This window comes from Periplaneta americana, chromosome 9 (assembly GCF_040183065.1).
Source record: "Periplaneta americana isolate PAMFEO1 chromosome 9, P.americana_PAMFEO1_priV1, whole genome shotgun sequence".
Classification (NCBI taxonomy): domain Eukaryota; kingdom Metazoa; phylum Arthropoda; class Insecta; order Blattodea; family Blattidae; genus Periplaneta; species Periplaneta americana.
In genome coordinates, this window is record NC_091125.1 from 129,829,955 (window position 1) to 129,845,973 (window position 16,019).

Genomic DNA, 16,019 nt, shown 5'->3' on the forward strand with positions numbered 1-16,019 from the left:
ATATTTTTCCATGCAGATATTCTGTGTCATCATACGATGAAAGAGTAATGGAACGGAGAAAAATTCTTTCCGGCGCCGGGATTTGAACCTGGGTTTTCAGCTCTACGTGCTGATGCTTTATCCACTAATACAATGTTAAAATTGAAATATACCGTCTATATTTATCTAGTATTATATGATTAATTATAACATAAACGTTTTCGGCAGTAATGTGCCATTTTCAAATGTATGAAAATTTGCCTAATTACATGTTCAAATAGGTGCACATAAACTGTGTGAATGAAACATATAATGTGTACCCTGGTGATATTTCAATAGTGAATATCTTAGTGTAAGGTTACAACATTTCAAGTAAATGAATAACTGCATTTGACCACACAATACGTCAAGACAACTCCAGTGTTCCACAAATTGATGGATAATTGCAGCAGAAAAACAAATTTTAAATGTTGGTAATAAGTGTGTGTTTTTAATTTTTAATCATTAATTATCTACAAACAGATTGTTTTATATGTGACATGAAATCACCAGGGTACACATTATATGTTTCATTCACACAGTTCATGTGCACCTATTTGAACATGTAATTAGGCAAATTTTCATACATTTGAAAATGGCACATTAGTGCCGAAAACGTTTATGTTATAATTAATCATATAATACTAGATAAGTATAGACGGTATATTTCAATATTAACATTGTATTACAACCTGCTTATCGGATAAATCATACAACATGAAATTTATCCACTAAGCCACACCGGATACCCACCCCGGCATCGGACAGAATCATCTCAGTTTAAGTTCCAACTCTTGGGTTCCCTCTAGTGGCCGCCCTCTTCACTACGTCATAGATGTCTATGAACGTAGGACTGAAGTCCATACATGTGCTGAGGTGCACTCGTTATGAGTGACTAGTTGGCCAGGATCCGACGGAATAAGCGCCGTCTTAAATCACGAAGTGATTTACGCATATCATTAATGTACCGAAGTACATATGATGTTTCTATGCAGATATTCTGCGTCATCATACGATGAAAGAGTAATGGAACGGAGAAAATGTAGTTCTGTATTTGGAAACCATAACCTTGTATTATTTGAAAATAAACATTCAATTCTAGTTATTAAATACGATGAAACACATAACTTCATTCATATATAAAATGCTATGTAAAAGAAAAGCTACTTTTATATTTTATTTGTTTTGAAAGCAGATGAATACTAAGAGTAATACCAAGGTAGTCTGTTCTTGTAATACGCTGGCGCCACTTGAGCTTGTTCATGGAAGCACGTGACAGTATGGCTTGAAAACCCTCTCAAAAGTGGAGAGAAAGAAATAGTGTTGAATATATATGTAGAGCTGGGAATTTTAGGTGCTAAAAGTTAATATTGTTCCTTGGTATAGTTTATGAAATAGAAGCCATGCCGCCACTTCTTTGACACGTAATTCAGTATTTTCCTTTTGGTACTGTTAACGGTCTGTAATGCTCTTAACTACCACTTACAAATTAGCGCACTGTTTACAAGATTCATTATCCAGTCCTTGTGACTCTGTTGTCTATTATATATTGGACTCCTGTGAACTAGGCTTAAATCCCTCCTCACGGGCACCACATCTATTCATCTACCACTCAGTGTCATTCTTAACTTTTAGCACCTAAAATTCCGGACTTTAATAATAAGTGAGTTGAATCCAATTAATTAATTATAAAGTAACAGTTTCCTAAGCAAACGAATGCATAGTAGTGAGGTTAGGTCTACTTTGACGAGTAACGGGAAATGTATAACATGACACAGAATGTACAACAGTGGGTGGGGTCACTTATTGAGAATCTCTGGTGCCAAACTGCGGCCAATCAAGCCTCATTTCAGTCACGTGCCATTGTTTACTGTGGTGTTATTCTTACAATGAAAAGATTATACAGTAAGTTCAATACAGACAATGACAGTAACTTCTTTCTTTAGGCTCTGGTTATGTCAACAGATATTAACAGAGGAGGCAGCGTATTGTGCATTTGCATTCGAATGTGATTATGGAAAGCATCTTCACTCATTTTGACACCCATTTACGAATTTGTCTCTTCAGTTTACAAATGGACAGTATGGGTATATGGGAAGAGAAAGAACTTATGAAGGACATACAAATATATTTTCTCTTCATATGAAGTGACATTCCGGAATTAGTCCCAGGTCATAACAAATATTCCACTTCGGTTCAAGCAAAGTATATTATCTGTGGACTTTTTTAATCGACAGTTCTGTAGTTTTAATCAAACGAGTGTTCGCACAGGTCTGTCGCTGCTCTTGATACAGAGATATTACTGAGAGGAGCTGTGCAACATAGCTAATTCTATACACAACTTTGGTGCCCTCATTCCCATAGCAAGGGGATGTGGCGTTATTAGGTGTGATCACACAAGTTACATTGGTTCATGGCCTAACTGCTAGTAACATTAGCATTCGTCTATGGCTCATAATGTTGTTACAGTAAGCATTTGAAATTCTACCATTTTTTGTTTACCACAGATCTTCGTACAGGTACCCAGTTTCAGTGTGAGGGAAGACTTATTCTGCCTCAAAATACTTTTCTTTGATTTACAAATAAGACATTTATCATTCTACACTTGCCAGTCATTTATTATAGAGGCGGGTATGACAAGTGTCTTGCCATCACTGCTTCGAAAAAATCGTTGTGACAGATAATAGCGATTTTGTCACTAATTTTTGTGTTTGGATGATTCTTGGTGATTGTGAATGTTTGTCATCACAAGCCAACAGATGTATGTTTATCCTCTTCTGCAAATTGAATTGATATACTTATGCATGTCTTATGTCAACAATAGTGATTAGTACAGTGAGTACTGAAAACAAAACACGTTTTGAGCTGTGTTATCGCGATGTGCAGATGCGTATATTTGCCGAAGAATGTTTACAAATGATTAGGTAAATCATTCTAGAAGAATATAGGAGTGCATTGTACAGTACCTTCAGTATCGAAGAGTTGCTGACTTTAACCTTTAGAGTGGGACAATAATTAGATCCCAGTTATGTTGTCCTTCAAGTTAATCTTCTTGCTTGCAATTGTCTGAACTCCGAAGCTGTCACTATGAATCATATCAGTCAGAGATGACGATTTCTTGGAGCTGTGTCTTTGGAACTATAGTCATAGTCGGAACCAGTGACAATTGTCACAGCAAGAACATCACAGGTCTTCAGATCACACCCCACCACAAATTTATTATACACGAACATTTAATTTTGTAAGGATATGTATTCTTACTGCCAATTCTCTGTAGGTGATTTTAGGTTCGAGATGGTCAGTAGATGTCATTTCTGTGGAAAATTGTGTAGATCAGCTTCTCTTTAAGTACCGTAACTGGAATTTTTTCAGTAACAGTTCGTTCGTTCTCTGTCCAGTTCATTGGTTGGTTGTCTGTTGTTTGGGATGTCATCAGCATATATACGCAGTGAACCATAAGTAATGTCATTAATTGCAAGGGGTTTTTCTTTGATATATTTCAGACAAAAAAAAAAAAGATTAATACAATTTTGCTCGTTTTTGCTTCCTTTTCGAGAAAATAAATTATTTTATAATATGAAACATTTCATAGTGTATTTTGGGAAAGCTATTGAATTAATTCCCAATATGCTCAGTCAGTTTAAGAGAGCAGTGTATTGTAGTAATAAATGATTAAAGGAATTTTAGTTTCGTCCTTTAAGTATGAAGAAATTTGACCTGAACAAATAAAACTTTTCGTTCTGAAAAGGAATTTTAAAATGTTACATTTGAAGAGTCCACTGCAAGAATGATGGATGTCATTTGGAATGCATTTTTCAGGAGAAGCAATTGAAAGTTCTTAGCGCTCAAAGCTTAACTGTGATTTTCCGATCATTACTGGACAATGACTATCAGTGTTAATACCATATAACTCTCTATGTACATTCTATATGTCTTAAGCTGTGCATTGACAGTCTTGGTTCATTTTCGACAAGAAAGTGACCTCCATCATTCTTGCAGTGGACTCTTCATTTGTTCTGATCAAATTTCTGCGCATTTAAATGACAAAACTAAAATTCTTTCAATCATTTATTATCAAAAATAAATAAAATCGATAATGTGTTAAATTGGAAAAATCATATTAAAGAAATTACATCTAAACTAAATTCGGCTTGTTTTGCTATTAGATCTATGCAAAATATAGTAAATATCAATACCTTAAAAACAATATACTTTGCATACTTCCACTCGGTAATGAGTTTTGGAATAATATTCTGGGGAAACTCCACAGATAGTAACAGTATATTTCTATTACAAAAAAAAGAGTAATTATAATAATAGTAGGTGCCAAATCTAGGGAATCTTACAGGACTATTTAAAAAAAACTACAAATAATGCCCATGGCTTGTCAGTATATCTTTTCATTAATAGTCTTCCTCGTATGTAATCGTGAAAACTTTGTAACTAATTCAACAGTTCATAGCATAAATACACGTCAAAAAATGACTTTCATACTCCATCGGCAAGTCTGTCGTGCTATCAAAAAGGAGTGCGTTATATGGCAGTAAAAATTTTTAATAGCCTCTCTATTGATGTAAAAAATGAAACTCAAAACATAAGATTATTTAGGGCCAAATTAAAGAAGTACCTAATTTCTCACGCCTTCTATTCTGTAGGTGAATTCATGACATTCAATAACACTTCATGAAATTGATACTAAGACTATGTATTGTACTAGTAGACTATATTGTAAATCTCGTCTGTATATATATTTCATCTAGACTGTGACTATAAATTAAGACTTTATAATAGTATTAAGTTTTTTGACTTGTTCCATATTCTAGCTGTAAAGCAGTGTATGAATACCATGGAATCTTGTAGTGTAGGCTTTCACGGCCAGAGTCTATAGATCTAGATTCATTTTCCGGGCTGAGAGGCCGTGGTCTATTGGTTGGTTTTATACCAGACGTTTCGTCCGCAACTGCAGCAGACATCTTCAGTGGAGTGGTATCCGAGGTCACAAAACTCTTATTGGCGTACCTGAGGCAACTGATCCTGTGGCTGGTTGTGTGGGCGTATTTATAGTGCAACTAGCAGGCCGAGGTAGTTGTAGTGGCTTCTTATCTGTTCTGTTTAGGACCGGGTACCAACACTTGTTTAGCTTTACGCCTTCTTCCTTGCGATTAAAGTTGTCATGTTTGTATATTTCGATCGCTTCTCTATGTAGACGGGGGAAGAAGTGCGTCGTTGTGCTCAAGATGTTCGTGTCCTTGAATCGTATGTTGTGATCGCCCTCTTGATAGGCATGTGCTGCCACTGCCGATTTGTCGATCTGTCCTAGGCGACCTCGGATACCACTCCACTGAAGATGTCTGCCACAGTTGCAGACGAAACGTCTGGTATAAAACCAACCAATAGACCACGGCCTCTCAGTCCGGAAAATTAATCTAGATCAATATCATGGAATGTTAATAAATACAATACAATCATAATACCCTGCTCCGTTAGTTAGATTGACTGAGGCCCGGTTTCTTCAACCTTTGTTATAATGCTCCTAACATAGCGTTAATTAACTGTAAGTTAAAAGTATGAGTTGCTGTTAAAAATATTGCGTTTCTTCGACTTTACATTTCACATTTTAACATTCTATTTGTTAACTCTCTGTTAGGACCAGAGATTCTAGAGTTTAACCATAACCTATAACCAAGTATAGGCTCACTTCTGTTTTCTGAACTCTGACAATTGCGATTCACGCTTGTTTCTGTTGTTTGATTCAGAGAGAATAGAAGTCTTCTTATTCTCTCAGGTTTGATTTCTGCTTCTTTCCTCATCTGTACCACAATAGCGTGGAGTCGCGTATTGGCATTGCTATTATGAAATGGGAAACACTGGAACAAAAAGAAATCTTGGGACTAATTTCTCTTCGTTCGAAAGAAACCTTCTGCTGGCAATTATTTCTCAGTATAAACCAATTAATGAGAATAAACAAACAAACGGATCTAAGTTGAAAGCGAAAAGTGAGGCTTGGCAGAAAATAGCCTGTACCTTTGTATGAACTTCTGGTCTGTCAAATCACAGAAATCATCTGCTCTGTTTATGTATTCATGGATATTATTTTCTAAATAATGCAGATATATAAGTTCAGCATCTAACGCACCAGCCATATTGGATACTTCTATGCTAACAGAGAGTTAAATGATTTAACTGCATGAAATTGGGCAGTTAAATTAACATAGGTTTTAACAGCCTGTTAGTACTAACAGTAGTTGAAGAAATGCTTCAACTGTTAAGTTTACAGTTAAAATGGAATAACACACTGTTATTATTTAACAAAGGTTGAAGAAACCGGGCCTGAGTATATTGGGAATTAACTGAATGGTTTTCCCAAAACACATTATGAAATGTTTCATATAAAACAATTTTATCTCGAAAAGGAAGCAAAAACGAGAAAAATTGCATTGAACTTTTCTGTTCGAAATATCTCAAAGAATAACACCGTGAAATTACTTACATTAATAAATTATGGTTCACTGTGTATACAATTGTGGCAGTAGCTTTGGAAATGTCTAGTGACTATTATGCATAATGACAGGCTGAGTGAGGTTCTCCCTGGAGTAGGCAATTGTCTTCAAAATTTGTAAGAGAAAAGAAGCTATCTCAAAAGTGCGTTTTATTGTGTTCGTCCTGTGTTGTCTGAGCTGTGGCCATACTGAGTATGAACAGGGGAGTCTCACTATTTGTGACTCTCTAGTGTTTCAGACTACTCAGAAAGTGAGGACGGAACAGGCCAAAGGACTCAGTTCTTCAAGTAGGTGGCAATGAAGATGGTGATGAAGATAAAATAATGTAATGTAATGTCCAGTTTTATATAGAATTTTTGTGCTGCAATTATTGACTATAATAAGAATTTTATTTGATGGGCAGAAATTTATACAGTGGTAAATAGCATACTAGTGCTTTATAATTTACTTCAAAAATGTATGTAGAGGTGAGATCGTGATTATTATACCATGGGGGTTCAGTAACTTACAGTATGGAGGCTTTTCAACCCTCTCATTCTTGATAATCCATTTTTAATTTTGCGTACACTACTTTTAACACTTGAATATAAGTAATTGATTAACTAGCGGACTTACTCGTATTAATTATGTAAGTCTGTGCGGCTTACAGCTGTTTCGGTGCTTCATCACACCATCCTCAGAGCCTACTAGATCTCGAACTTCTCTGCCTGTTATGTGGGTGCGTTTGATTGTTGAAAGGTGTTGAATAGTGAAGTCAAATAGTGTGTGTGTGTGTACTGAAATTGATCTGTGTGTTGAGAATTTGTATATAAACACACTAAAACACACCCCGATCAAATTCTCAACACACAGATCAATTTCAGTACACACACACACTATTTGACTCCACTATTCAACACCTTTCCACAATCAAATGCACCCACATAACAGGCAGAGAAGTTTGAGATGACGCCGAGATCTAGTAGGCTCTGAGGATGGTGTGATGAAGCACCGAAACAGCTGTAAGCCGCACAGACATAATTAACACGAGTAAGTCCGCTAGTTAATCAATTACCTCTCATTCTCATTCATTGTAACAAACACTAAGACACTTGCAAGCTACTTTGGTAGCTCATTTGTCAGAGTGCTTGCTTACAATGGCTACAGACCTGGATTCAAATCCCAGTGGTTGCTGGGTCGTATTGGTGGTGGATGAAGTCAGGGTTCTTGAGGGAGTGGGGGGTTTCTTCTTAATTCTCACATGCAGTGAACGCAAAATATCGCCTGCCCTATGTCACAGAAAAAGGAGGGCGAGATAAGAAACAAACCAGTGATTATGTAGCGTGGATTGTTATGCATGTATGTTAAAACTGAAAACATAGACTACTTGCTGCTGTGTATGTTACTTCTCTATCCTAGTGAAGTAAATGAGTCTGATAGTGTCAGTGAGCAGATGTTTTTAATTTCAGCAGTGTGAAGGATTTGTTTTCATACAGATATCACCACACCTATCCCTGCCTCTTTCAAGTCTGCTTCCGGGGCCCTTTTGCATAATAATTTACAAACTAATAATATTTATTAAATATACTTGTGATCTGCAACTTGTAGAATATTTCTGTTGTGTAATTCTAAGGAGAAAACTTCCAAATTACAAGTAAAAGAATTAATATTATTAGTGTTTACTAATAGCTTTCCTACAAGTTTGCATTCACCCATCATTATAGATTACACAGGCCTGTGATGATAAAACTTAAAAAAACAAAACATAACTCTCTTTTGCATGTATTTTTGTGTGCTGAAGCCAGAAATGACCTCAAAAATGGCACATCACGCACCATTTTGTACACAGAAGTTTATTTTATGTTTTATAGTATTAATATACTGGCGATTTCGCTGCAACCATAACCCAGTGCTCTAATATAAAATTTTGTACTAACCTGTTGTTGAGCATCAAAAACATTATCTAGAAGGCTGTGTGATGTAGAAAGTGAAAGTCCTGAACAGTTTACCAGTTTGAACTCTGATTTAAAGAGATACAGAATTGCCAAAGGAAGAAGCGAAGATCTTACGTTCCAGATTAAAAGAAATGAATTTGCCGGGACCAGGAACATTTCTTCATTGGTAAAGGAGTAGAGAAGAGGAATTTACTCCCTACTTTTCCCAAGAGGGTGCCTTGTATACTGCAATGATATTCCTGGTTTGATACAAAAGTTCAATGTTCAGTATAAAAATGAATGAAATCTTTTATCAGTTTCTGCAAAAGAAGTCTGAAGGCAGTGCTTTTACACAATAGCAACAAGTATGCTTCGTTTTCTGTTGGTTATTAGGTACATCTTAAAGAAACTTACAAAACACTTGAACTGGTTCTTGCAAAGATAAAATATGAATATCATATTTGGATGATCTGTGGAGATCTGAGAGACTTGTGCATGCTTCTTGGTCAGCAGGCTGGGTATACTAAGTTTTTATATTTTCTCTGTGAATGGGACAGCAGAGCAAGAAGCAGTCATTGGGAACAAAAACACTAGCCATAAAGAACATCTCTTGAACAATAGGAAAAGCAAAGCAACAAACTCAACTTCACTATGAAGAGAAAAAGACAGTAGAAAGCATTTGGCTAAATGTGAATTGTTAATTATTACAATCTAATGGTTGTTGTAAAATATTCCTTTCATATTTGCCACTGAACATTTTCACTTCATCACTTTTCCATATTAAATTCAATAACACTACATTCACATTTGCTGAAGTGCATGTTATAGAAAATGGCAAGTGATAGAGAAAATCTTAGCTTAGTCTGTAATTTAGCACTTAGCTTAGTCTGTAATTTAGCACTCCAAGAAACTATAAATGTAGCACAGATTTTGAGAAAAGTTTTTATGATCCTTAATTTTGCAGACCTGTGTTATTAGTGAGGTTAGTTTGTTTGTGGTCAACAGTAGTTAACATAATCACGATTAATAATCTAGTTTTGGATTTTTCAAATGAAGATTTACTAAGGCTTCCTCCTTTCTACAGATGCCTTTTTTGTATTTGGCCATCAAACGTCTCTCAAATATGTTCAGTCCTTGTTCTCTTGTATTGCTTAATTGATTTTCTGTATTTACATATTTCTTTCCATCAATTAACTTTGTCATCTTAATTTAATGTCTGGCTAAATTGGCCAAATACGAGTAATATTAATTTTTTTTTGTACCTTTAATTGTTAATTGTGCACAATTTTAGTTTCCATTGCTCGTCTTTTTTTTTTTATTGGTTGACCAACAACCTCCTAACAGACTACTGTTCAATGATACCATAATCCGTTTATGTCAGGGTTGGCTGTTCAGGCTTTTCTAATTAAATTTATTTTTAAATTAACAAAGTGTTGTGAAATATTAGAACAGACAAATGATCAAAATGTGATGCTGCAGTTCCTATGTTGATATGATTAAAATTTATAAAGAATCATTTGTTGTGTCGCTGAGGAAGATGTTCTGAGGTAGTTTCCTTTTAAGTCTAAAAGGCTGACAAGATCTTGCTCTAGTGTTACATGTCACAGCTCCAGGAATGTCAGAAAGTTTGCTGAAGAAAGATTTTGACATTGAATGGATGTACTGTTGCAGTGGAATAATTCTCATTTCCCAATGCAGCTGCTGAACTGTTTATTTTTAAATTTACGTACTATTGACACTCACTTTCATCAAGATTATTATTGTTGCCATCGAGGTTTTCATGACACTGATAGTACATATTATGCAGTTGTAGTCCAAAAGACCATGACATGGCTATGGTTCTCTGACGAACTTGAACTTGTAAAATTTTTCTCATGAAAATCACTAATAATAATAATGGTGAACTGATGGGTATTATGCAATAGAAATTATTAGTATTAGTAATTTGTAAATTTATTCTAATAGTATTAGAAAAATCGTGCAACAGGACCCAGGAATTGAAATTGTTATTGTAACAGTTGTCAGGCTCTTGAAATATCCTGTGGTCACTGTACCACCATCACCAATATTCATTAACATCGTCATTTCAATAGTACAGTAGAATTCCTCATATCTGGTAACTGTGGGACAAAGCCAGTGCCGGATAATTGGAAAATACATTTATAGGTTATATATTCCATGTTGAAATTTAGTTCTACTAAGAAGAATATATTTTTAAGTCAATTGCTGTATCTGTATTTGAAAGATACAGTTTATAATATGTTCCAATTTTGTTGAAATTCGATGATGATAATCTTCATGACATAATGATAATTTTATGCTAGCTTTGCATTGTGTCTGATATCACACTTCCTATCCAACTCCAGACCAGTTGGCAATACTTAGAAACCAGAATTAGCATAAGTAGCAGAGAATTATTAACAAAACATCTTGCAAATTGAGCATATTTAAAAATTGCTATAATTACTGTTAACCCAACAGCACGAACTATAGAGTTTATTTATATTAGTGTTGTTGAGATGATCTTAAGATTAGCAACGGATCAAACATAGAATGAGGTAGATAAAGGAAGCAGAAACACTGAAAGAAGTCTTCAGTCATTTTCTCTGTTACTGATCTTTCAATACCGGTACCTTAGAACTTAAAAAATTATTTCTATAGTGAGAAGCAGATGCATTTATAATTTGTAAATGAGGAAGAAAGCAAAAGTGAATTATATAGAAGATATGTAGTTGCAGTTTTTCTGTTGCTGGTAATGTACGTACATTAAAATCAACATTGTTTGATCACATCAACATCAACAACCATGAACAATGAAGACTGGAACAGTAAACTGTTCTATTACAGCTTTTCTTGTTTATTGTTCCTTTATCAGCATTGCTTTGTAGACATGTGGGAAAGGGCTAACATTTCAGAAACGTCCTTGGAAGTATATGTTAACTATTAATTCTTTTGTAATTTTGGTATTAGATTATGATAGGAAGCTATTTTCAAAAATGCACGTTATACACAATAAATATTTCTGGCCCACAGTTATTATATTGCTGTCGAAAAAGTAATGTAATTTATTGTAATGAAATCAGCGGTATAAATTATTAGGTGGGATGATGGGTGGATAACGTCGTATGTTCAAGATGATAGAGAAAAATTTCTGTTATTGACATTGTCAGCAACTGCTGGAATGTTTTTTTGCAGTTGGAATCTTGTTTGATCAATATCATTATGTAAACCGTTTCATTGACAATACATGTAGGCTTGTTAGATAGTGCATGAACATTATGTATATTAAATGCTAGTTTGCACTGTAACAGCAATACAAACTGCTTGTGATATTGATACTTCACAAACACGAATTGAATCCATTTAGCATTCTTAATTAGCAATGTTGGATACTTCTTTAGATTATCATACCTAGCAAAATAAATATGAGACATATTTCTGTAGCTTTAAAATATAAAGCGAATTTAGAAATATGATTTGGATTTATTCTCTATTATCTTCTCATTATTTTCTGTTTTAATTCATTTTATTAAGTATTGAGTAGATCTGTACCTATTTTCAGGTTTCTTTGGTCAGTATTTTATCTACTCTTGAGATTCCTTAGCAACATAAATAATTTGAGTTGCCATAATTCTGAATCTTCATTGCTTTCAATATTCATTTCTTAGTTGGCTATAACAACAGTGGTAAATTCAGAGCCTTATAAAATTTTATTTTCATAATCTTTTGGTGCATTACTTTTAATGTCAGTATGATAGTTCCAAAGATTACTTGACTTTATGTTCTATTTGTTATATTTTTGGAAAAAGAGCAATGGAAAACCAGTGAGAAAGTAAATATGTGTACCAGTCATCGAGAAATATAATTAAATTAAAGTAAAAGTTTATATGTGAAGTAATTTGGAAGTGATTTTATAATCTTTCATGAAAATTTAGTTATAAATATCTAAAGATATTTTGCTTGTTAGGAATTTAGACGCGAAATATTAATTTCTTTCATTGATCTTTAACCATAGAATTCATGGGATTCTGTAGGATAAGCAGATGAACAGGACAAGAAAGATTAAGGTTGGATAATAATATAAGTTGATTCATTGCAGGGCAATATCTGGGTTACGAAGTTGCAGGCTTATTAAAATCTCGTAATGAAACGTGCCTAGAATGTTGGCCGAATTTTTCATTGATAATACAGTAATCACCATTATTAGATGCCAATATGATAACTATATAGCATGGAAGGGACCCTGTTACATTTCTTCTCAGATATGAGTTCTCTGGTTGGGGTTTAGTCAAGGGTTTTCTATCAATTCTTTAGGTCTCATTTTGCCATTATTATCACAATCTTCAACCATCCTGCATACTTCCACAGTACTATCATATGGGGTGATCAGAATCCAACCTAAGAAATCTGATTACTGATTCGTGTGTGCATGCAGTTTTTTTTTTTTTTTTTTTAATTTCTTGAAAAACTTACAAATCTTAATAGAATTCTTGTATCAGAAACATTATTTGACAAAATTTGCTCGTAATGACTTGATCTACTGAGTGTTCTATAAGTCACGCACCATAGGAAAGAGTTCCCTGAATGATGGATTAGTCGACGTGGTCCTAATGAGTGGACGCCACATAGTCCTGGCCTCAAGCTTCTTGATTTTTATTTGTGGGGTCATTTCAAGTCCATTGTGTATGCAGAAAAGACGAAAAGATATCACTTTGTTATCTACAAACAAGAATCACAACTGCTTGCAGAGAAGTAATTCTTAACATTTCACTATGTGTCCTAATCAGTGGGTCTAAACTTCAGTTTTCCCTATGGTGCGTCACTTATGGGACATCTTGTATAAGTCTTGTAAATTAATATAATGTTTTCTTCCACTCTGTATATTGACTACATTTGCGCCTTTTATTTTTACTTTCTAGTGAACGATTTTATATCTTTTCTTTTAATTATGACTGTACAGACATGTTACAATATGCTGGGATATAAATTCATGCTTGAAATGCCTTCCTTCAATAGTTTTCTACTGTAATATGGGGCGAAAAAATCTAAAACCTGTGCTGATATGTTAAAAGAAATTGTTTACCTACAAAGTTTGTTGTTGAAGTCGGTGAGCGATGGTGTCTATAGAAAGATGAATTAAGGTAGATTAGTAATACAGTAAATAGATCTGTTGTAAGGCAACATCAAGAGTACGAAGTTTAGGCACATTAGAAGCTTCTTAACACAGTTTCTGAATATTTTTTAAAAATTATTGTTTATTTAACGGTGCTCGCAACTGCAGACATTATATCAGCATCGCCGGTGTGTCGGAATTTTGTCCCACAGGAGTTCTTTTACATGCCAGTAAATGTATTGATACGAGCCTGTTGAATTTAAGCACGCTTAAATACCATCGTCCTGGGCCAGGATCGAAACCGCAACCTCGAGCACAGAAGGCCAGCACTATACCGACTTCGCTACCCGGACCGACCAGTTTCTGAATTTTTTTTTTAAATTATGGTTTATTTAACGACGCTCGCAACTGCAGACGTTATCTCAGCGTTGCTGGTGTTTCGGAATTTTGTTCCACAGGAGTTCTTTTACATGCCAGTAAATCTACTGATAGCCTGTCGAATTTAAGCACACTTACATACCATCGATCTGGGCCAGGATCGAAACCGTAACCTCGAGCACAGAAGGCCAGCGCTATACCGACTATGCTACCCAGGCTGACCAGTTTCTGAATGTTGACTTCTGAATCAACCATTTAAAATTTTTCACTGACAATCACCTCTATTAATATTGCATTGGTAAAAACAGATTGACTGCATGTGTTTGTTACAGCTGTCCGAAATGCTTTAACTTTATTGTGTGAGCTAACATACAGTGGTTAATTAAATGTCCAGAAAGTTAGGTAAATGATTTTATATTAATTTTACAATCTACCTTAAATTAAGGAAACTTATTTACAAGCATTTGCTAAATGGAAAAAGATACATACGAAGTACAGTCAATAAGTTCGTGGACTATTCATCTGTCACGCCATACTATAAGATCTACACACACACACACACACACACACACACACACACCTATTGTACATCATCCCTCAAAATGGTTGCCTTTGGCCGCTATGCATGTCTGCCAACATTAGTACAGCTGCTGGAAGCATCAAGACACTCGAATCATCCATTTCATTTAGTTGACCAAAGATCCACTGAAAGATACTGGCAGGAAGATCCTGTACAGCTTCCTTGTGTCAGTGATTATCTCCTTGGCCGAATGTAATTTACAGCCACATAGCTTTGCTTTCAAGCGGGGAAAGAGAAAGAAATCACATGGTGCAAGTATGGAGGGCGTGACAAAACAGTCCCTGTTGCCTTACCAGTTCCTCCTGGACAAGCAGTGTGCAGGGGTGTTGTCGTGTAGTAACAGCTAGTTTTTCCTACACCAAAATTTCAAGACGCTTGTGATAAATTAAATCTTGCAGACAGTGAATGATCTCCTTGTACTAATTCTTGTATAGAGTTGCTCCTGTGGGACGAATTCCATGTAAACAATTCCTGATAAGTCGAAAAACAGATCAAGCATCACCTTGCCTCTTGACCTGTCCTGTCGCGGTTTTTTTCTTTCATGGCAATATCCAGGTGGCTTATTGTCGTTTTAGTTGCTTACCGTACAGAAAACACCATGTTTCGTCATCTGTTATGATCCGGTTGAGAAATGTCGCATCATTGTCCTGATCAGATCACCACAAATGGTCATGTGATCGTCACATTGGTCTTGCATCAGGACGTGTGGGACAGTGTGCAGGGTAACACGCAACATGTTCAGGTCATCAGACAGAATTTTGTGATACATACCATGGCAAATCCTTACTGCTGCTGCGAGATCATCTACCAATTGAGAGCAGTCGGCATGCACCAACATTGTAACTGCAATGTTGCATTTAGTTTGGACAGTTTTTGATCGACCAGTATGTTCATCATCCTCGAAACTGTCTCTGCCCTTCGCGAAACGTTGTTGCCACCTAAACACAGCACTACAGTCCAAGGCTTCTATGTTGTACATATGCTCGATCATTTGAAATGTTTCACTAGAGTCGACGGCAATTCGGAAGGCAGTAGTCTACTAGCGTTTGTGTCGAGAGAGACAGATAGAGAGGGCAAGGCACTGTACAACAAAGTACTTCACGCACAAGTGCGATGCAAATAGTGCAGGAGAGAATTTAAATTATCAAAAGACAATAATGACCTTAGCGGTTGATTACTGTAAGCATGACACCAAACAAACCCTGTTTCCTTCACTAACAATATTCTTTGCACGGTTCTCAATCCCACACTACATGCTTCTGCAGTCGTTTCTTGCACGTTGGCAACATTGCAGCCAGCATCAAGATGGCTGGCAGCATCGTGATCGTCAATGTTTTTAAAATAATTATACACCTTAAACAATATTTTCCGCACCTGCCTGTGCAATACTAGTTTTTTAGTCTCTTCTTCCATTTATTTATCTTACACACATACACACAGTAAATGTTAGTTTTACTTATTCAATATATTGAAACACTCATACGTGAACAAACGAACTTGGGAAGTACTTGTTACAG

General features: G+C 35.5%; 1 protein-coding gene across 5 annotated transcripts in view; it reads left to right on the forward strand.

Moving 5' to 3' along the window:
- LOC138706509 (lysosome-associated membrane glycoprotein 1-like) overlaps positions 1-16,019 on the forward strand; it is an 89,918-nt gene that overhangs the window by 46,454 nt on the left and 27,445 nt on the right. For 2 of the 5 annotated variants that reach the window (XM_069835864.1, XM_069835867.1), the window contains exon 6: positions 6,749-6,805. The exons of 2 other annotated variants lie outside the window; for them this stretch is intronic. In XM_069835864.1, the coding sequence (XP_069691965.1) occupies positions 6,749-6,805 (57 nt within the window). Of the gene's footprint in view, positions 1-6,748; positions 6,844-16,019 lie in introns of all 5 variants that reach the window. One more of the 5 variants, XM_069835868.1, reaches the window with a different exon arrangement.